We start from the raw sequence: 23,710 nt of genomic DNA, 5'->3' as shown, positions 1-23,710 counted from the left end.
GAAATAATAAAAGAATCAAAATAAAGCATAATAAAATAATTATATTATATTATTTAATATTAGTTTATTTTATTATATTTTATTATTATATTTTATTATTTTATTATGTTTTATTTCCCTTCTACGTGACTTTACCGAAAGAACCAAGAAGATGAATCCCTGCAGTCACGAAAGCTTTAAATCGAAATAAAAAAAAACCTTGTTTCTCGTCGTATTATACAAATATAATATGTAGTGGGATAGGTATCATAGGATCACCAGCTCGCGAGGAAGCTAGTGGTTCTGCAGAGCTAGTCACGGTGATGACGAGCCCACCTCGTCCTCCTGTTGTTGTAGCGCTCGATGATCCGCTGCTGATTCCTGCGGTAGGTCCACACGGCGAGGAGTGCAATGATGATGACGAGGACTACGAAGCCCACGGCCGCTATCACCATCCACACCCAATCTTCCATGTAGACTTTGCCACCTCCGATCGACACACGGGGAGATGAAGTGCCACCCACGTCTATATAAAACAAAAAATTACAGGTAAAACTGTGTAATGTAGCTCTTTTTCAGAAGCAACCTGGCTATATATGATAGCTTAACGAAGTTGCTTATCGTGTGGAACAATATTGCAGCAACCGCGTACTCTAAACGTGCGGTTTTGACAGTCATAGAGACCCATAAACCCACATACACCCATAGAGACCCATAATCAAAGACCCATATAGAACCACAGAGATCCAGAGACTCATATAGACCCACATAAACTCACAGAAACCCATACTCTTCGAGACCCAGACTAAAACTAAACTTTTAGTTTATCAGGTAACGCCCACTGGACAAGCATCTATTTTTCAAAAATGACATGGTCACAAATGGTAGCTCAGCAAAGTAGCCTATCACGTGGAAATGTCATAGCAGCAGCCAAATTATCTAAACGTGTAATGTTGATTCTAAATGTGGAGGGAAAAACCGGAGGACCCGAAGATAAATACAAGCGACCTCGGAGAGATATAGAGAGAACACGGGGACTCCAAATATACAACAGGCATAGTCAGGGTCGGGATTGAACTCACAACTTCCTGCATACTAGGCGAGGGAGATAACAGCATCACCACTGCTTGAGTTTACCATTTTGTTTTGATGGGTTGGCAGTAAGAGCAGTTGTAGGATGACGTGTCCCCCCTGAGCCACTTATTAAACAAAAGGCGTTGTCGATACGTAGCTCTCTCCACGTGATCAGCTTACAGGAGAATGATCTGAATTTAATGGCGTAAACATATTCGATAGCCAGAGAGGCGTCTCCACTCTGTATGTTCCCAAAGAACGTATATCCTTCAGATGCTTCCAGTTGATGATTGATCGTGTTGCTATAGTAAAATATCTAAAGGGGAAGGTAAAACACACAGGCGCAAAACCATATTACGGAATAATATGGAACAATTTGTAAAGTGGTGCATTTCAGAATCAGAATCATTAATTATCCTGAAGAAATTCGATTATCAATGTAGCTCTTTTTCATAGATGCCCAGTAGTACATCCCACCAATGCGGCCCGTGTATGGAAATCAGGGAATACGCAGAACTGGAAAGTTGTACGGACAGACCATGGCGGGGAGTAAAGACAAATTTACCCACTCACTCACACACTCACTCAGTCACCTTCTCACCTACTCACTCACTCATTCAAAGACTCACCCACTCATTCAGCCACTGACAAGAGAGCGGATGTGTGATGGTAACGATGGTGATGACGTGCTCGCAAAACTGAGGGGTGTAAGGACTCTAGCAGCTGTATTCTAAACGAGCTGGAGTCTAACCCAATACCTGGTGTATTTTTTTAATTAATAAATTAAATTCATTTATGTAAAGTAATGTTTTGTCTCTTCCAGCCACAGTTTTATTGCGATTGTCCCATTCCGGTGGTCATTCCAAGAGACAAATAATCCATTGGGAACTCTCGCACATAGAGTAGTGCAACCCTCCACGTTATAGAGCGGCCGACAGATCAGGCTACCAAAGAACTACATATAAAATCCCGTCGGTTGAACTTCTGGTCCATAAAGGAGTGGGCAGCGATTCATCACTCGCTCTGGCATTGAAGGTAACATTCGTCGCACGAGAGTCAAACCGATATTTGTATTCATTCTCACAGATGAATTCTGCCAAATTGAGTGAACCCAAGTTAATGTAATGTTGGGTTTTGTTCTTCCGTTAAAATTGGTAGCGATGGTGAAACCATACAATTGGTTTACTTGAGGACCAGGATTAATCAAAGGCGTCTCCCTCGATCTCTGATTAAGGCCAGGACATTTTTTAAGTCCTGTACTATATTTCTTTTACATGAACAAACATACACGTAGGCTTTCGCGACCAATATTATTCATAATCAACGTTTTGGGTTTAGATCGCGTCATTTATAAATGTGTCGTAACCCTCCACCACCCGACACGGCCAATCAGTAAAAAAGTGTCACGTTGACAAAAGACAAATAGTTCACTGCTTTTGCCCACCGGTGTGTTGAAGCGTGAAACCACAACATTTACAATTTGAGTACGACGTTTCGCTGGTAATTGCATCCAGCATCATCGGGCAATTCGCCAGAATGGTGAGGCTCTGCTGTCTCCCGTTCTTATATAGAGCAGCAGCAGGGTGACGTCATCATTAACTCATTAACTCATCAGGTGCAAAGATTTGAGGGGGGGTTATTGTAATTTTATACTAGATTAGTAATCAGGCTATTGTTACGATGCGAGTTGTAGATTAGCAATCATTTGGAATGTGTTTTATTGTGATTATGCTACATTAGTAATCAGTGCGGCCTGGAAGCGTATTATTAAATAAGATACATTACAATTTCTTATAAGGGAAACAAACACTAACTGATTACTAATGTAGCATAATCACAATAAAACACATTCCAAATGATTACTAATCTACAACTCACATCGTAAGAATAGCCTGATTACTAATCTAGTATATAATTACAATAACCCCCCCTCAAATCTTTGCACCTGATGAGTTAATGATGACGTCACCCTGCTGCTGCTCTATATAAGAACGGGAGACAGCAGAGTCTCACCATTCTGGCGAATTGCCCGATGAGGGGGAAACCGCCCTGGCTTGCCAGGGGAGACACCAGGAGCATCGAGGTGTTCCTTCCAGCCCGTCCGGATCTCAAGTGAGACCTAGCCACCAGCCCCGAGGCCTGCGAGGGCCCTGACCGTGTGGTCAGGGATGACCACGCTGCCAAGAAGCGGGGACTGCTGGAGAATGGAGACGGAAATCGCAACAGACGAAGAGGGGAAACGGCGAGAGTCAAGGACCACGAGGGCCACCCGAGTTGCTGAAGGAGACCGGGATGACCGAGCCGCCCAGCTTATGCTCGCAGCAGATGAAAAGGAAGCAGGGAGTGCGTCAAGAGAAATGAATGCCACCTGCACTGCTGAGGGAGCCTGGACGACCCAGTTGGCCAGACGGTGTCTGCAGGAGACAAGAAGAAGACGCGGCGAAAGCAGAGGGCCACCGACACCACCTACGCTGCCGGAGGGGACTGGGGCAACCAGACCGACCGGCTGGCAGCAGGGGGATGAGTGGAGGAGGCACGGAGACGGATGGAGGGGAACGTGGCGGAGGCACGGCAGAAGGAGAGGATGGAGGAACTGGATGGGAGGGCGGGAGCTGATGTAGTGGGTGAGGGAGGCCGAGGAGAAAAAGGTACGGCGTCCGGACGCAGAGAGGCGGGTGCCCCCGAGCGGAGGGTGGGGAACGAAGCCAGAGAGACGCCAGCAACCCTGGGGCAGGGGGAGGCCCGGAGGGAGAACGCGACAGTGGACGCTGGACCGGTGGGAGCTGGGAGGCCCCGGGAACGAGACGGAAAATGGCGAGGCGGGGCAGGGGTGAGTCTGACACCACCTCATGTCAAACGACATAATTGCGTCAGAGTAATGATGAAGGACGAGGTAGCAGAAGAAGTGACCATCGACCGAGCGACCTTTGTACGTTCAATAATGATGGGCTTGCTACAAATAGAGCTGACAGACTTGTACTGTTTGATAACTCTGCCGGGAGGGAGGGCGTTTGATGTAAGCTTCAACTCAAGCCCCCTGCTACAAAGATTTATGACCCGCTTCGAGGAAAAGGCGGAGGAGAAGCCATTGATATCAATGAAGCTACAACTGTTATCAGAGCTGGACACGAAGGTGGTGACTATTTTCCTATACAATGAAGCCCTACATGACCACGACGTGGAGGTCTGGCCAAGACAGCACTGCTCGGTACTGTCGGGCTGTAAAAAGGTGAGGGACTCAGTGGGGATATGGACAGGGGCAAGACAATGGAGGGTGCGGCTGAAAACAGAGGGAGGGACCTTGAGACACATCCCGAGTGCCCTGAACATAGGAGGCAACCGGGGATATGTTGTGTATGCCGGACAACCTAAACTGTGTAGGAGGTGTGGGGGCAGCGGTCACCTCGCTGCAGTGTGCAAGACAAAAATCTGCTATAGATGCAAGGCACTGGACCACGAGGTAGAAGAATGCAGTGTTCCGGCACAATGTAACCTCTGCGGTAGCCGAGAACATCTGTACAAAAATTGTCCGGAGTCATACGCCAACAAGGTTAGGGCGTATAGGGTAGGAGGAGCGAGGGATGAGGAAGGGGGTGGGACCAAACTGGACCCGGATAAGGAACTGGTGAGGGAAGGACGTGGGGAGGTGGCTGAGCAGCAGCCACCAGTGACGGATGGAGGGGGAGAAGGGGAGAGACATGCAAAAAGAGCAGAATTGACATCGAGCGAGCAGGAAGAGGGGCTGGCGGGGGAGGGGAGCGACGGCATGGGCAGCATCTCCGAGACGACCGTGGAAGACTGGGCGGAGGCGGTGGAGGAGGATGAAGGAAAAGGGGAACGACAGCAGGAGGAAGGCGGTAGCAAGACATGGGAGGGACCAATCGGAAGGAAAAGGAGGATACGGAGAGCCCCAAAAAGAGGCGCCCCTTTAGGCAGCACGGAATCCTCGGACTCCTCGCCGGACACCGAGGCCTCGAGGGAGGGGATGGAGGAAAGGGTGGAGAGCCGGCGCAGGGGGAAACCCTTGAGAACAAGGGGCAAAATGAAAATGCGGGAACTGGCGAATGAAGACGGTTACGGAGGGCGAGCGGAGAAGGCTGCTTCGGACTGAGACACATCCCAACATGGAACTTTCCGTGGCGTCCGTAAATGTGAGGAGCTTGAAGGGAAAGGGGAGGAGAGGAGCAATAATACAACTGCTACAGGCTATCAAGTGGGAGGTGGTCTTCCTCCAGGAATGCCACCTACCATACACCCTGGGCCGGGAGGAGCTGTTGGAGAGCTGGGATGGCTACTACTTTTGGTCCGGGAGTAATGAAAATCGATGCACGGGGGTGGTTACCCTCCTAGGCAGGAGGGGTATACAGATAATCGGGTCCCAAGAGGTGATCCCGGGCCGCCTCCATTATGTGGACGTGTCTTATGGAGAGGCAAACCTGAGACTAATAAATGTGTACGCCCCCACGACGTGCACAGAAAGAGTGGACCTATGGAATAATGTAGCGACCCTGCTCGAGACGAGATGGCAAGTCATAATGGGGGGTGATTTTAACTGCCCGTTGTGCCTGGCAGACCTATTATCGGTGGCTGGGAGGAGGAGGCTCGACCCTTCCTCTAGGAAGTTGAAGGAGCTGATAGAGGATTTTAAAATGACTGACACCTTCGGAAAGGTACACCCGGTGAGACCGGGATACACGTGGTCGGATAAGGGCGGTAGAACGCAATCACGAATAGATTTCATCTTTGTGTCTGCCAATGTGAAGGTGGATGGAGCAGACCTGGAACCCTTCCCCTTGTCAGATCACAATTTGGTGAAGGCAAAGCTCGGTATTCCAGGTGGCCTGAAGATGGGGAAGGGAACCTGGAAAATGAATGTAAGCCTGTTGGAAGACAGAAGGGTCGTGGAAGACTTTGTAAGGAAGTACGAAGACTGGACGACCCTGCAGGAATGCTTTGCCACGAGGGTGGAGTGGTGGAGCATGGTGAAGGGCCGGATAAAGGCCCTCTTCCAGACACATAGTAGAAGGAGTGTAAACAGGGAACTGCAGCTGTGGAACGCTAGAATCGAGAAGCACAGGTTACTTGAGCTGGGATTCCCGGTGGGTGAGGATATACGGAGATTGAAGGGAAGGTTATCCTCGGTATTGGAGAAAAGAGTCAAACAAATGGCATACAGGGCAAGGGTCAGGGCAACGGAACAGGGAGAGAAATGTACGAGTTTCTTCTTTAAGAAATGCAAGGCAGGAGACAACACACTTAGGGAATTGGTGAGTCCGGTCAGAGGCAGGCAGGCAACGACAGAGGGTATGATAGAGATAGCGGAGGAGTACTATGGGGAGTTGTATGGGAGGAAGGGAACGGATAAGGGAATAAGGGAGGCACTACTAGGGGAGCTAAGACATGAGGTTAAGAACCCAGAGGTACTGGGAGGGAGGATCCAGATGGAGGAAGTGGAGGAGGCAGTAAGGAGGCAGAATAAGAATAGGACGCCAGGACTGGATGGAATTCCAGCAGAATTCTATATTACATTCTCGGATTTAATGAAAGGGGACATGCTGCAGATGTATAGGGAAATGCTGGAGGGCGGACTGGTGCCAGAAGAAATGTGTGAGGGGCTCATCACACTGATGTATAAGAAGGGGGACCGGAGAGAGTTGGGAAACTGGCGTCCAGTTACCCTCCTGAACTCGGACTACAAGATTATGGCAAAAATAGCTGCGACGCGCCTGGGGAAGGTGGTGGAGGGAGTAGTCGAACCCGACCAGACGTGTGCGGTGCCAGGAAAAAGGATTTCGGACTCCCTGATTTTATTAAGGGAGGCAATAGAGGTAGGAGAGAGGGGATGCCCCCTAGGGCTTCTTAGCCTGGATCTTGAGAAGGCTTTCGACCGCCTCTCGCACGAGTATATGTTCGCAGTGTTGGAAAAAATAGGAGTGAGGGGACCCTTGGTCGATTGGGTGAGGCGTCTTTACCAAGGGCTCAAGACCAGACTACTGATAAATGGGGAGCTCTCGGGGACAATTCCAGTAGAGTCAGGGGTGAGACAGGGGTGCCCGATGTCCGCGGTTCTATTTGTAATGTGTATGGAACCCCTTGCACAGGCAATGAGAAACAATGAGGAGATTAAGGGAGTGACCATCCCCGGGAATAAGGAACAGGGGAAGGTGGCGCTATATATGGATGACGTAGTCGTGCTCTGTAGGGACATGGCATCAGTGTGGGGGGCCATGAAGGAGACAAACCGCTTTGGCCTGGCCTCCGGCTTGAAGGTGAACGCGAAGAAGAGCGAATTGATGGCCTTCGGGGACCCGAGACTATTTGAGGGCCGGCCGCCTGAGTTGGGGATAAAGACGGAGGAAGTCAAGGTCTTGGGAGTGTCCTTTTGCCGAGAGAGGTCGGCGGAACGAAACTGGGACGGGAGGATAAAGCAGGTAAAGGGACAGTTAGGCAAGTGGGCCTGGAGACGGCTCACGATGGGAGGATTCTGGTAGTGAGGGTGGTGGTTTTACCAACACTCAACTACCTCGCATATGTGTACCCGCCAGGTAGGAGGGAGGCAAGAATCCTGGAATCGCTGTTTCAATTCATTTGGGGAGGCGGGATGGATAGAGTGAAGAGGGTGGTGATGTGTAAACGCGTCGAACGGGGGGAAGGGTGCCCCAAATATTGCACGTGTGCTGTCCTCAATTTTTGTGTGCAACACTTTGAGGTTATTCTTTTCCGAAGAGCCCCGGGGGAAGGCCGCTTGTTATTTAAGGTATCGCCTGATGTGGCTCCTGAGGGGGCTTGGGATGACCCAATTACCGGCGGGCACGCCCTTGGCCTGGCCACAAGGATGGCTGAATGCGGCGGTGGGTGACTACATAAAAGAGTACAATTTGAGTCAGAGAGGGGGACCGTGGAACTCCAAGGAGGTATTGGCCAAAGTAAACGAAGGGGAGGCCTGCGAGGGGGTGATGGGCGCGAAGAGGACTATGTACCATCAAGTGTGGAGGAACACTTCATCAACGGCGCTCACAAAAGAACAGAGAGATCTGTCCTGGTTGGCGGTGTGGGATAGATTGGAGACGAGGGGCTTCATGTTTTCTCGCCGAATGGCACGTTCGCCCAAATGCCCGAGGGGCTGCAACACAGATGAGGACGCGGTGCACGTCATGGTGAAGTGTCCCTTCGCACAGGAGGTGTGGAGACTGAGCAGTCCGCTGTTGTCCTGGTTTTACCCGTCGCAGGTGATAAGTCGGGACATTATGTGGGGAGTCCTAAGGGAGGTGCGGGGAGATGACAGAGATTGAACGTGGGCCATAATAGGCGCGACAAAGGAGGCCTTGTGGGGAGCTCGCAGAAAAGAGTTGGATGGGTCCCCTATATCACCGTTGGAGGTGTGCTACTGGGCAAGGAGGTTGCTAGAAAGGGTGATGGAAGTAGACCGGGTTAGGCTGGGATACAAGGCCGCAGGTGTGAAGTGGAAGTGGCCCCTACCCGGGGTGGGGTAGCGAGGGGACCGGCGGGTATAGGGAAGGGATAGTGAAGGATGGCCATGCACATTTTAGCCGGCCTGCTAAGTCGTGTGGGCGAGGAATGTACGTGTTCGATCGGGGGAAGGCGATGTGATGGAGCAGCGCATGGGTGAATGGTGGTGATGAATGTAAATAAGGGGAACGGGGCGGTGTGCGTTATGGCGGCGAGCTTTTTTGTTGCATTGTATGTGGGTGGAGCCCGCGGATGTGACGGAGACTCGAAGGGGCCAACCGGGGCGCCCGGGAAGGAGTGGTTTTCAGTACTCTCTTTGGTTTTCCTTGTACCCGTTGAGAAGTTAATAAAAACCTTTAAATCGCAATTACCAGCGAAACGTCGTACTCAAATTGTAAATGTTGTGGTTTCACGCTTCAACACATTTCCCATAAATATGCTAAATTCCTCTTGATATGCAAATACTTTTGTCAAGGCGCTCTTCTTCCCCCTCCAACCCAGCTTAAATATACGCTCCAAGCTTGGTGGTGTTTCATTCTTCACCTGAGGACGGCTGCTTGCGTTGTAGCCGAAACGTCGTGAGAATTATTTTATTTTCATTATTTTATTATTTCCCTTTTACGTGACTTTACCGAAAGAACCAAGAAGATGAATCCCTGCAGTCACGAAAGCTTTAAATCGCGTTCAATCACTTCACTTTTTTTTTACCACAATCGTATGTACAATTTTATGATTATAGCAAAGCCCCTTGTACTTAACACACCTTGTACAAAGGTTATTTCTATATGAATGTTTATGATGTACAGATAAGATTCCGCACCGCCCACAATTCTTCATAACTTACAACAACATTGTCTCTTCTCCATTCAATTTTGACCAAATGGTCTCCAGAGCTCAGTGACAGTGAACAGTTGAGAATGGTTCTCTTCTCATTCACCCTGACTTGCTGGCCATCACGGCAGGCATCTGCTTGGTTGTGTGTGAAGAGGAAAATAATCGTTAGTTGCGAGAGCGTTGGATATTGACAAGGAACCTTAAAAGTGTAATACACAGCAACACCCTTCCCTCTCAGGCTTATCTATCGTGGTTTTGCGGTTTCGCACCGAATCTATTGAGGTACAGTTTGCCTATCGTGTCCTCCCTTTGATGGCTCGACCATTCACAGTTGACCATGAGATTCCTGTACAAGTCCTAACTGTACTGCTCGTGGTGATGCTACTGCTGAGAAAGAACACACGTGCCACCTTGTCTCCACCTTGATTCCGTCTTGTCTCCATCTTGTCTCCGTCTAGTCTGTCTCTTCTTCCGTCTTGTCTCCATCTTGACCCTGTCCTGTCTTCCGTCTTGTCTCCATCTTATCTCTGTCTTGTCTTCATCTTGTCTCCCGAGTACCCAGGGCGGGTCCCAGGTCACGTGGTGTTCCCAGCCCCTCGCGAGGAGGCGGGAAGGTTCAACCGCACAGATACTGTACAGTACTGCACATTACATCCCGTTTTTATTCTATACATTTACCATACAAGTTATATTGAACACTAGAAAATATTACAAACATTTTACATTCAAAGTTCTTCCTGTTTAATGTTTGGGTTGACGTAGGGTAACGATAAACAAAAGGAGGGGTGGGTGTTGTATGACGAACCGGTAACAAAACCCGAGTTTTCACATTGATGCCTTTGAATTTGCACATCGCGGGTTTGCCGATTAAAAAGCGATAATGAGGGACATTACTGAGGTACTAATGAATGGGAAGGCGGCTGTTTTCTTCAATTCGTTGATTTTCCCAGAGGATTGCAGCATTGTGGTGGAAGGGTGGGAGAGAGATGTGAGAGTACGTGCAGCCAGGGTGTAGAGGTCGACTTGGGGATTCCACTGATATATCGCATTGCAGTGTTCAGTTGGACATCAACAAGTCGAGTGCGACTATTTCTGTTCCATACTGTTGCAAATTATTCTTCTACAGACTACACAAGGGCCATAGTTGATATCCGTAGCACTGGTGCTGATGCTTTCCAGCTTTTGCTTGCCAGTTTCTGAACCAGGTTAACCCTTGTTTTTGTCTTGGCAGCGACCTTTATCAGGTGGTCGTGGAAGATTACCGTACGGTCCAGCTTCACTCCGAAATAGGTTGTAGTGGGGTCATGTTGCACAGTGTTTGTGTAAAATGTCACTTTCAGAGTGTGCTTGGCGCTCCTATTATCAAGATGAAATGCAGTGACTTGTTTTTTGGGGATTTGGCTTTAGCCTCCATTTTTGTAAATATTCTTTAGAAATCACTGACCCGACAAGGTTGCTGATTTTCCGGAGGATGATGCATTCCAGGAGTTTATTAGTCATGCACTGGAATGATATCCGTCTACAGCGTCTCATGTTGTCGGTTGGCTTGCCCGATTTGGGTCTAGAAATCACCACCTCCCGCAATGCTTTTGGGATGCATCTGGTTTTATAGATTTTGCCCAGGAAAGTCTCTCAATGTTCAGTTGTAGAATCCTTGTCCCAGGGCCTATCTGGCACGTTCTTGGGCCCTGAACAGGGCCATTGGAGTAGCTTGTGTTGTTGCTATGGAGACTGGGGGATTGATGGTTGATGTTTGGTCACTGCGTTGATGGCATAAGTTATCTCACGTAAAAGAGTGGACCGCTTGAAGGCTGCCATCTTCAACTCCATTGATTGACCATGGCTGATGATCAATTAAAAATGTGCCCAAGTTTATTGTACAGAAGGACCCTTGAATATCGCGGGTTCATCTTTCGCGGATTCAACCTATTGCGGGCGAGCTCTTTGTATACTAAGTTAGCTATTGCGGGGGTTAGTTTTAGTCTTTCGCTGGTGTACTGTACCCTGAAGAACTGTAACATAGGTTGCTACCGTGGTGACAGGCGAGCGAGAGATGCGAGCGATGCAAGGGATGGGGAGGCAGTCAGTGGCACTTCAACCTGAGCCGTGCAAGCAACCTGCGGACAAAGACAATGGTCTCCTGTGTAGCCTTAACAGACTGTTAGGGCAAGTGCTGTTAGCGACCACCTATGAAGGCCGCCACGGCACACGAGGGGGTTAGTGGCCAGTGGCAATGTTTATACATCACACAAGGTACACATTTGAGGCTGAGTTGACATAGGGGAGTCCCAGGACCAGTTCAGATAATCGTTACTGGTGTTGGTGGCCATCAACGGAATTGAACTCGTGTTGCTGGCAACGTAGTGCAGCTCACTAACTCCTGTGCCAACGCTACCCACAATATGGACAAAGATCCCCTATGTAGCCTTAACAGTGCTGTTAGCAAGCTCACACACACATATCTCAATATCAGATCTTACCTGTCCTTTCAGAACTGATCACCATCACCACCATTACCACCATCACCATTCCAAGTATCACCATCGCTGTCCTCATGCTGATTGGGGTCGTACTGAAGACACCTCGCCATTGTTAGGAAACACAATGCCACACAAACAGCACAATTAGCATAGCCAAAACCACGTTCGACTACCTTCGTCTTCTGAGTGCTTTGTGCTTGTACACCACACCAGGTAAGTACTCTTTTAAGGCTGAGTTTATATAGGGGAGAACCGCACCCATGCTTGAAACTGCGACTGATATTTAAAATGCTTTGTAAAAATAATAATTTCCTCTGTTAGACCAGAAACAGGAAGACTTCTTCACAATTCTGGCAAATCGCCTGATGAAGCTGGTTGTAATCACCAGTGAAACGTCGTACTGAAATGTTTAATGTTGTGGGTTTACTCTCCAGAACAACGGATGTACTGAAGTAGTAACTAATTTGCACGTTTTGTTCACTTGGCAAACCTTACTGATTGGCTATGTTGGGTTGTGGTGGGTTAGCGACACATTTATATCTACGTGATCTCACCCAAAAAATAAGTTAATTGTGAATTGGAGTTTGAGTTTGCATTTTTGTCAGTTTTAGAAATAAGTACAAACACGACGAATGTATACAAATATCTACAGAAAAAGAGTGCTATAAGTAGAATAGATTAATAATCTACAGGTATAAAGCGGCGAATGCCATTCGTCGATCCCACCACCGATGCGCCCCGTGTATGGAAATAACGAAATATACAAAACCTGCAGGGTACACTGGCAGAGCTAGGCAAGTGGTACAGGGTGATTTACCCACTCAATTACTTAACCACTCACCCATTCTCTCAGAAAGACACTAACACACCCACAGACTTCACCCACTCACCCATCCACTCACTAACTCACCTGGTCACACACTCACCCATCCAGTCACTAACTCACCTACTCACTCACCCACTCACTTATTCACCCATTCACACACCCATACAAATGCTTGTAATTGCTGCTTTTTGTCAGTTTTAGGTTATGGTCCTCCGCGTAGAAATAAGTACAAACACTACGCATGTATACAAATATCTACGGACGAAGTTTTGTAGAAGTATAAGAGGTGTAATACAGTCTGTTCTATAATGCGGTGATAGTTGCATAGCTGAGGAACACTACTTTATGGAAACATACCATTATAATAAACTAGCTTTACTACCCGGCTCCGCCCGGGACTTGGATTCTTGTCCTGAATTAATTTAATATTCCCTTATATTTCACTGAAAACCCCTGAAATGTTTTTATGCAAGAAAGATAAAGCAGAAACAAATCAATTTAACTAAATCGGATGTTTTTCACTCAACGTTAACCCACTTATACGTAAGGTCGATTTTAGCAACTCGGGAAGGGAATGACGTGGCGAGCTGAAAATAGTCGCGTTCACTTAGAAATTCCAGACAGCATAAGCTGTGTTCATGACGTCAGAGCTCAGCGTTGGAGAGTTTTTGCCGCTTCACACAAACATGTATTTTCTGCTTTATATTTAAGAGCGAGCTGAAAATAGTCGCGTTGACGTAGAAAATCGAGACAGCTATGCCGCGCATTTGTGCGGGATACACGGCATACGCGGAGGGTTAGGGGGGAGGATGCGTGACGTCAGCAGGCACACTGCATAACACTGCCACATGCGGGTGACATCATATATGTGACGTCACCGCTCAATTGCCATGCAATATATTTTTTCCATTATTGTGCCCCCCCCCCCAAAAAAAAAAGAAAAGCAAAAGTCTATTTTTATACTTTTTGCATTGTGTACTGTCTGGAAACTACCCACATTCCAAATTTCAAGTTTGTAGCATGTTGGGATGTATGCTAACATTTCGAACAGACACATTCACAAATTTCCTTTATTATATACATCTTATACTAGCGGGAAGTACCCGGCGTTGCCCGGGAGAAAAATATATTTCAAAACTTCTCTTAAAAATATAACAGACACATAAACAAATACTAAGCTATTGTGAAAGCCCAGCGTGCCGTTTGTCCATTTGTCTGTCAAAATTATAAGAGGCTTGCAGTAGTCCAAAAAGTTATAGAAAGTGGGGGGTAAATAGTTGATCTAAAAGGTTTCCGAAAATTGTCGACCCCACCCCTCAAATTATTTTTTTACCCCTGCGTAGGCATATATACCTACACACCCAACATACAATAGAGTAGTATCTAGTGACTCTATAGTAGTATCTGACTCTACAGTAGTATCTGGCTCTACAGTAGTATATCTACAGTAGTATCTACTGCATCTATAGTAGTATCTATTTAGTCTATAGTAGTATCTACTTACTCTGTAGCAGTATCTACTGACTCTACAGTAGCATCTACCGACTGCAGTAGTATCTCCCGACTCTACAGTAGTATCTACCTCTAGAATAGTATTTACCTACTCTATAGTCGTATATACCGACTCTACAATAGTATCCTATGACTCTATAGCAGTGAACTACTAACTTAACAGAGTGCCATGGTGATGCCTAGTCCCGTGCAGAGCCCCCGGCCTCGCCTGGCTTGCCCAGCCGGCCAAAGTGGCGCCTTGGCCGACTGGGGCTGGGCCGCTACCCCCCCACCATCCCCCCGCCTGCACTACAGTAGTAGTAGCTACAGACTATAGTAGTATCTACCGACTCTATAGTAGTAACTGCACACATTGCGGTGGGAGGGACGGGGACATCACACTTTGAAGAATTTACCTCAGCGTTATGTTTTTTTTGTTGCATTTTGAATGCAAATAAGAATTCCCCCCCCCCACAGAGTCAGCGTTCTCTCGCAGATGCGTGCTTTAGCGCCACCCTGTGCTTATAAATAGTTTCCATTGTTAATTTAACTACTTTACATTTGACGGATGGGAAAAATAAATCGCGATTTGTCAGTCGGGGGCTTATTCCGTCGTATGTGTGTAGTTTGTTGAAACATAAACCCAGCAGTTTGTGAGTGAAATGCGTCACAAGGGTGTGTCGACAGACAGACAGAAAAATTACTTATATAGGTAAGATAAGGTAAGATAGTCCGAGATAACTCGTGAGATACGTACACAGGGAATTCATACGAGCAGCCAAATACTCTAAAACGCGTGATGTTAATTCTAAACGTGGAGGGAAAAACCTTTTGACCCGCAGATAAATCCATACCATCACGGGGAGAGAGACATGCAAACTCCAAATATACAGCAGGCGTCAGTGTCGGGATCGAACCCACAAAATCCTGCATACCAGGCGAGGTAGTTAACATCACGGTAAAGTGTAAGGTATCGGTTAGGAGGAATGCGAAGACAATATATTCACCAAATTGTCGGGTCGCTTTATGAAGCGGCGAGCCTTGAATTCCACTTCGACCGCTTCTGTTACAGAACAAGGAAAAAAAATACGAAACCAACCAGGAGCTTTTTTTTGCTCTGCTGGTTTAGTCAGTTTCAGAAAAAAACCCACGCAAATTTCAGTGAACATCTGTTTCCATTCCATGCCAGGAAGGTGTGATAGGCCACATGTACGTTGCAAGTGCAATACAAGTTCCGATAAAAGATTGGTCTGTTTTCAGGAAATGAAAAACAAAATCGTGGAATCGTTGCTGCTTTAGTTTTTATTTCACGTGTTTTGTAAACATAACGTATATCAACCCAAGAGTTAAAGTCGCACGTAAGTGGCGATTTTGTCCGTCAGAATAGTGATTATAAATAAAAATTGCCGAGTAATTGACAGCATAGAAATTGTACGGTCATCATTTTCACGAGTCATAGTTTATTTTATCCACATACAGTCCCTGACTTACGAACATGTACCGTGCATGAGACCTGGTATTTTTTAAATCGGAACATAAAACGGGAAGATTGTTCGACTCATTAATAAAAAACACATTCCTGCGGAGGGAGCTGGTAGGAATGTTGGGTTGCTCGGTCAATGGCCAGGGTCAACGGCGGCGTGGTGTATTCCGCAAATATGCCCGACTGTCAGGGCGGGCACAAGCTGGCGTGAAGGGTGGGGACCGAGTGGGGACCTGGGATGGCGGAGAGGAAAAAAAGCTGTTCCTCAAAAAAAAAGAATAGTACAAAACCCATCGGGGGGTTGTTGAACAAGTTGTCATACAATACTTGCTCTACCTGGATGTGCATGTACCACCTAAAGCAGCCTCTCTCCCGCCTAAATAGAGTGCAATTCCGCCAGCAGGCGGTGGCGGAAGACGGGTATCGCGTCCAGGTCGTACCACTAGAGGCATTTCAGGATGCCGTGGCCATCGTTGGCGACAAAGCGGGCATACGATTGCACGCTTGCATGACATTAATGATGACGTGCACGCCACAGTCGTCTGTGTTTGGTTGCCACGGCACAACCGCCCGAATGACACGCAGCGGCGCTGCGACAGGCGCGTCAGGCGACAGGACCCTGCGAACGAGTTCGGCGGCGAACGCCTGGAGCGATCATGCGTTGTTCTACCTGCCGTTGCTTCGCGCCAGCGAGTCGAGGACAAACACAGTCGCACCGGCTGGGCTGGCCGTGTTGGCAATCAGCAGGAGGTTCCAATGCGCCGCCTCATGGATCGGAACGAGCGCGACCGCAAACGCGATGATCGGGCGTGCTGCTCGGGCGTCTCATTGAAGCGTGGTCGACCGCCACCGTACATCGCTATTGGTCGATTGGGCGTCGTCGTGACGGACGTGTTGCGCAAGAAACTTCCAGAAGCCGTGCGGAGGTTTTTTTGGAAAACTTCCAGAAACTGTGTGGAGGTTTTTTTGGATGCACGATGGACGGACACAATAATCCCCTGTGGGCTGGTGGAACCAGGGGGTTCCTACCAGTAAGAAACGTACATCTGTACAGTGAGGGAAAAAGTATTTGATCCCCTGCTGATTTTGTACATTTGCCCACTGACAAAGAAATAATCAGTCTATAATTTTAATGGTAGGTTTATTTGAACAGTGAGAGACAGAATAACAACAACAAAATCCAGAAAAACGCATGTCAAAAATGTAAAAAATAATTTGCATTTTAATGAGGGAAATAAGTATTTGACCCCTCTGCAAAACATGACTTAGTACTTGGTGGCAAAACCCTTGTTGGCAATCACAGAGGTCAGACGTTTCTTGTAGTTGGCCACCAGGTTTGCCCACATCTCAGGAGGGATTTTGTCCCACTCTTCTTTGCAGATCTTCTCCAAGTCATTAAGGTTTCGAGGCTGACGTTTGGCAACTCGAACCTTCAGCTCCCTCCACAGATTTTCTATGGGATTAAGGTCTGGAGACTGGCTAGGCCACTCCAGGACCTTAATGTGCTTCTTCTTGAGCCACTCCTTTGTTGCCTTGGCCGTGTGTTTTGGGTCATTGTCATCCTGGAATACCCATCCACGACCCATTTTCAATGCCCTGGCTGAGGGAAGGAGGTTCTCATCCAAGATGTTATGGTACATGGCCCCGTCCATCGTCCCTTTGATGCGGTGAAGTTGTCCTGTCCCCTCAGCAGAAAAACACCCCCAAAGCATAATGTTTCCACCTCCATGTTTGACGGTGGGGATGGTGTTCTTGGGGTCATAGGCAGCATCCCTCCTCCTCCAAACACGGCGAGTTGAGTTGATGCCAAAGAGCATTTTGTATTCTTAGGTTTTTTTCGGTAAAGTCACGTAGGTAAAGCTTCAAATCTAGAATTACCCCCATTTTGGTCTCATCTGACCACAACACTTTCATCCAGTTGTCCTCTGACTCATTCAGATGTTCATTGGCAAACTTCAGATGGGATGTATATGTGCTTTCTTGCGCAGGGGGACCTTGCGGGCGCTGCAGGATTTCAGTCCTTCACGGTGTAGTGTGTTACCAACTGTTTTCTTGGTGACTATGGTCCCAGCTGCCTTGATATCATTGACAAGATCCTCCCGTGTAGTTCTGGGCTGATTCCTCACCGTTCTCATGATCATTGCAACTCCACGAGGTGAGATCTTGCATGGAGCCCCAGGCCGAGGGAGATTGACAGTTCTTTTGTGTTTCTTCTATTTGCACCAACTGTTGTCACCTTCTCACCAAGCTGCTTGGCGATGGTCTTGTAGCCCATTCCAGCCTTGTGCAGGTCTACAATCTTGTCCCTGACAGCCTTGGAAAGCTCTTTGGTCTTGGCCATGGTGGAGAGTTTGGAATCTGATTGATTGATTTCTTCTGTGAACAGGTGTCTTTTATACAGGTGAAGTATTCAGAATGACGGCAGGAAACCTCTTGACGGGTAGCACACTTTTTATTAAACTTTGACTTGTCTCGATACACCGTGTGGTCACTATTCTTCACACTACACACACTTCACTGACACGTGTGGTCACTACCTCTCCCACTACACACTCCACTGACACGTGTAGTGACTATGGCTCACGCTGAATGCTCACACTGCATGCTCACACTACTCTCCAGCCCCGTAACGTCCTTGGAGCCTACAGACCCACCCCAGCTTGGGCGTGGGTCACAACCTCTGGGTCTCGAGAGCCGGCCCTCACACGGACGTTCGGCCCCGGGTCCCAGGGTCCCGCCTCTGGGTCACACAGAGCCCCGGTCCTTACAAGGACAGCGGGACTAGGTACCGCAGGGCCCTATCTCTTCCTCCGCCGTCTTCAATCTTCGCTGGTCACCAACTCCCCGAGCGCCCGTGCGCACCGCCTTATATAGCCCTCTTGCGGACCGCGATGTGAGCGCCCACTAGTCGACCAATCACGGCGCGCTGTTCCTACGATCCGTTTTCCCAGCGCGTGTTACCACTACACAACCAATCGCCCCGCGCTGCCACACGATCACTCCCTGTCAGCGCGCGTCACCAACACACAGCCAATCACCACCACATAACCCATGACCCCGCGCTGCCCTGTGATCCCTCACCGTCAGCGCGCGTCACCGGCACACAGCCAATCACCACACGCTGCCCCACGATCCCCACTGTCAGCGCGTATCACCACTACACAGGTAACAAGCTGAGATTAGGAGCACTCCCTTTAAGAGTGTGCTCCTAATCTCAGCTCGCTACCTGTATAAAAGACACCTGGGAGCCAGAAATCTTTCTGATTGAGAGGGAGCCAAATACTTTTTTCCGTCATTAAAATGCAAATCAATTTATAACATTTTTGACATGCGTTTTTCTGGATTTTGTTGTTATTCTGTCTCTCACTCTTCAAATAAACCTACCATTAAAATTATAGACTGATCATTTCTTTGTCAGTGGGCAAACGTACAAAATCAGCAGGGGATCAAATACTTTTTTCCCTCAGTGTATGTAACACTGTACAATGTTCGATGATTCGCAAGTCTGATGGTTAAAACATGAATATCTTATGGGAGCTCGTTAGTAAGTGTGGATGTTCAACATCAGCAACAAAAGGATTGTTTTTCATATCAATAACATCAACTATGATATAATATCTCACATCACTGACTCCACTACCCAAACCGCGGACGCCCGCGTGAGGGCGGGGCCTACAGATGAGATGGGCGGGGCCTAATTATGAGTCGACGGGGTAGGCAGAATGGGCGGGGCATACGATACAGGGGCGAGGCCTAATATGATTGGAGCTAGGGCCTAAATTGTAAAATGCGGTGCAGTATTGATTCTAGGCTGAGTGGACCTAGGGGAGGCCCAAGACCGGTTCAAACATTCGCTCTCACTCATGCTTATAGGTCGTGAGTGGGATTCGAACTCGGTTGGGTTTGGAGCGCAGTGCTGCAGGCAGCGTGACAGTAACACTGTGCTAACCAGTCAGCCACCGCTCCCCACAGACAGTGCGCTAATAACTGAGGCACCACTCGCTCACTCACCATAGACACCCAGTGCGCTAACCACTGTGCCACCGCTCCCTTAGTCACTCATCACAGACACACAGTGCGCTAACCACTGCGCCACCGCTCCCTCAGCCACTCATCACAGACACCCAGTACGCTAACCACTGTGCCACCGCTCCCTCAGCCACTGACCACAGACACCCAGTACGCTAACCACTGTGCCACCGCTCCCTCAGTCACTCACCACAGACACAAACAGTGCGCTAACCACAGCTCCACCGCTCCCCACACACCCAGTGCGCTAAACACTGCGCCACCACTCCCTAAACACAAACAAGGTGCGCTAACCACTGCGCTACCGCTCCCCACACAAACAGTGCGCTAACCACTGCGTCATCGCTCCCTACACACAGTGCCCTAACCACTGCGCCACCTCCCTCGCTCACTCAGCCACACAGTGCACTAACCACTGCGCCACCACTCCCCAGTCACTCACCAGACACACACACAGTGCGCTAACCACTGTTCCACCGCTCCCTCAGTCACTCACCACAGACACAAACAGTGTGCTAACCACAGCTCCACTGCTCCCCACACACCCAGTGCGCTAAACACTGCGCCACCACTCCCCAGTCACTCACCAGACACAGACACACACACGCAGTGCGCTAACCAGTGTGCCACCACTCATCCTCACGCACACACACAGTGCGCTAACCACTGTGCCACCGCTCCGTCAGCCACTAACCACAGACAGTGCGCTACCCACTGCCTCATAGCTTCCCACACACACGAAGTGCGCTAACTATTGCGCCTCCGCTCCCTACACACAGTGCGTCAACCACTGCTCCACCGCTTCCCACAAACACACACACAGTGCGCCAAACACTGCTCCAACGCTCCCCACACACACACACACGCAGCGCGCTAACCACTGCGCCACCGCTCCTCACATATACACACATTGCGCCAACCACTGCTCCACCGTTCCCCACCCACAAACACAGTCCGCTATCCACTGCCCGACCGCTTCCCACACACACACAGTGCGCTAACCACTGCGCCACCGCTCCTTCAGCCACTCACCACAGACACAAAGTGTGCTAACTACTGCGCCACCGCTCCACACACACAGTGCGCTAACCACTGCACCACCGCTCATCTCCCCCACACACATAGCGCGCTAACCACTGCGCCACCGCTCCCCACACACAGTGCGCCAACCGCTGCACCACCGCTTCATCAGCCACTCACCAAAGACACAGTGTGTTAACCATTGCGCCACCACTCTTTACCTCAGCCATACACAGTATGCTAACCACTGCCCCACCGCTCCCCACACACACACAGACAGTGCGCTATCCACTGCCCCACCGCTCCTTCAGCCACTCACCACAGGCACAATGTATGATAACCACTGCACCACCGCTCCTTCAGCCACTCACCATACACACACAGTGCGCTAACCACTGCAGAACCACTCTCTCCCTCAGCCACACACAGTATGCTAACCACTGCGCCACTGCTCCCCCCCCAAACACACACCTTGCGCTGACCACTGCGCCACGGCTCCCAACACATACACACACACACGGTGTGCTAACCACTGAGCCACCGCTCCTCACACATCCACAGTGCGCCAACCACTGCGCCACCGCTCCCTCAGTCACTCACCACAGACACAAACAGTGCGCTAACCACAGCTCCACCGCTCCCCACACCCCCAGTGCGCTAAACACTGCGCCACCACTCCCTAAACACAAACAAGTAACGCTAACCACTGCGCTACCGCTCCCCACACACACAGTGCGCTAACCACTGTGCCACCGCTCCCTACACACAGTGCCCTAACCACTGCGCCACCACTGCACCACTTCCCTCGCTCACTCAGCCACACAGTGCACTAACCACTGCGCCACCACTCCCCAGTCACCAGACACACACAGTACGCTAACCACTTTGCCACCGCTCCCTCAGTCACTCACCACAGACATAAACAGTGTGCTAACCACAGATCCACTGCTCCCCACACACCCAGTGCGCTAAACACTGCGCCACCACTCCCCAGTCACTCACCAGACACACACACACGCAGTGCGCTAACTAGTGTGCCACCACTCATCCTAACGCACACACACAGTGCGCTAACCACTGTGCCACCGCTCCGTCAGCCACTAACCACAGACAGTGCGCTAACCACTGCCTCATAGCTCACCACACACACGCAGTGCGCTAACCATTGCGCCTCCGCTCCATACACACAGTGCGTCAACCACTGCTCCACCGCTCCCCACAAACACACACACAGTGTGCCAACCACTGCTCCACCGCTTCCCACACACACACACACGCAGCGCGCTAACCACTGTGCCACCGCTCCTCACATATACACACAGTGCGCCAACCACTGCTCCACCGCTCCCCACCCACAAACACAGTGCGCTATCCACTGCCCGACTGCTTCCCACACACACACACAGTGCGCTAACCACTGCGCCACCGCTCCTTCAGCCACTCACCACAGACACAAAGTGCGCAAACCACTGCGCCACCGCTCCACACACACACAGTGCGCCGACCACTGCGCTACCGCTCCCCACACACACAGTGCGCTAACCACTGCACCACCGCTCATCTCCCCCACACACACACAGCGCGCTAACCACTGCGCCACCGTTCCCCACACACATAGTGCGCTAACCACTGCACCACCGCTCATCTCACCTACACACACAGCGCGCTAACCACTGGGCCACCGCTCCTCACACACACAGTGGGCCAACCACTGCACCACCGCTTCATCAGCCACTCACCAAAGACACATCGTTTGCTAACCATTGCGCCACCACTCCCTTCCTCAACGACATACTCAGTGCGGAAACCACTGACCCACTGCTCTTTCAGCCGCTCACCACAGACAAACACCGTGCGCTAACTAATGCGCCACCGCTCTCCACACACACAGCACGCTAACCACTGCACCACCGCTCCTCACACACACACAGTGCGATAACCATTGCGCCACCGCTCCTCACACACAGTGCACGATTCACTGCGCTGCCGCTCCATCAGCCACTCACCAAAGACACATAGTGTGTTAACCATTGCGCCACCACTCTCTACCTCAGCCATGCACAGTATGCTAACCACTGCCCCACCGCTCCCCACACACACAGTGCGCTATCCACTGCCCCACCGTTCTTTCAGCCACTCACCACAGGCACAAAGTGTGCTAACCACTGCGCCACCGCTCCTTCAGCCACTCACCACACACACATTACTGCGCTACCGCTCCCTCAGCCACTCACACCAGACACGTACAAAGTGTGCTAACCACTGCGCCACCGCTGTCCACACACATTGCGCTAACCACTGCGCCACCACTCCCTATCTCAGCCACACACAGTACGCTAACCACTGCGCCACCACTCTCTACCTCAGCCATAGACAGTGCGCTATCCATTGCCCCACCGCTCCCCCAGTTACTCACTAGAAACACAAACTGCGCAAATAACTGCGCACCCGCCTCCTCATCTGCTCACCACAGACACAAAGTGCCCTAACGACTGCGCCACCACTCTCCACACACACAGTGCGCTAACCACTGCGCCACGGCTCCCCCCCCCCCCCCCCACACACACAGTGCGCTAACCACTGTGCCACCGCTCCCCACACACACACAGTGCCCTAACCACTGCGACACCGCTCCCCCCGCAAAACACACCTTGCACTAATCACTGCGTCACTGCTTCCCCAGTCACTTACCAGACACACACCTCTTAGTGGCAAGCTCCAGGTTTTGCAGCAGCGCCTCCAACTCCTCCTCTGAGCAGCAATTACTAGATCGCCGGCATACATAACATGGCTAAGCAATAGGGAGCCATCCCTTGACCGCACCAGGGCATCGATTAGCCTCCCATTGTATCTATACCAGATGGAAATTCCTTCGGTCCATCTATTGAAGGCTTCACGAACTACGTGGTCGAAATAGATGTTAAATAATGTGGGAGCCAGAGGACATCCCAGCGCTAACGACTGCGCCACTGCTCCCCACACACACACGGTCCGCGAACCGACTGCATCCGCCGCTAAACTTGA

The 23,710-nt window shown here is 49.9% G+C and overlaps 1 protein-coding gene across 1 annotated transcript in view; it reads right to left on the bottom strand.

The window, feature by feature from the left end:
- Positions 1-23,458, bottom strand: part of LOC133348235 (uncharacterized) — a 29,241-nt gene extending 5,783 nt beyond the window's left edge. The window contains exons 1-5 of the mRNA XM_061560953.1: positions 23,378-23,458; positions 11,838-11,939; positions 9,368-9,489; positions 1,117-1,369; positions 316-505 (exon numbers count right to left, since the gene is read on the bottom strand). Coding sequence (XP_061416937.1) covers positions 316-505; positions 1,117-1,369; positions 9,368-9,489; positions 11,838-11,913 — 641 coding nt within the window. The 5' untranslated portion in view covers positions 11,914-11,939; positions 23,378-23,458. The remainder of the gene's footprint in view (positions 1-315; positions 506-1,116; positions 1,370-9,367; positions 9,490-11,837; positions 11,940-23,377) is intronic.
- Between the last annotated feature and the right edge of the window lie 252 nt (positions 23,459-23,710).

This window comes from Lethenteron reissneri, chromosome 27, assembly GCF_015708825.2.
Source record: "Lethenteron reissneri isolate LAM-NWPU_2019-01 chromosome 27, ASM1570882v1, whole genome shotgun sequence".
In the NCBI taxonomy this organism is placed as follows: domain Eukaryota; kingdom Metazoa; phylum Chordata; class Hyperoartia; order Petromyzontiformes; family Petromyzontidae; genus Lethenteron; species Lethenteron reissneri.
This window is presented reverse-complemented; position numbering and strand designations above follow the sequence as displayed.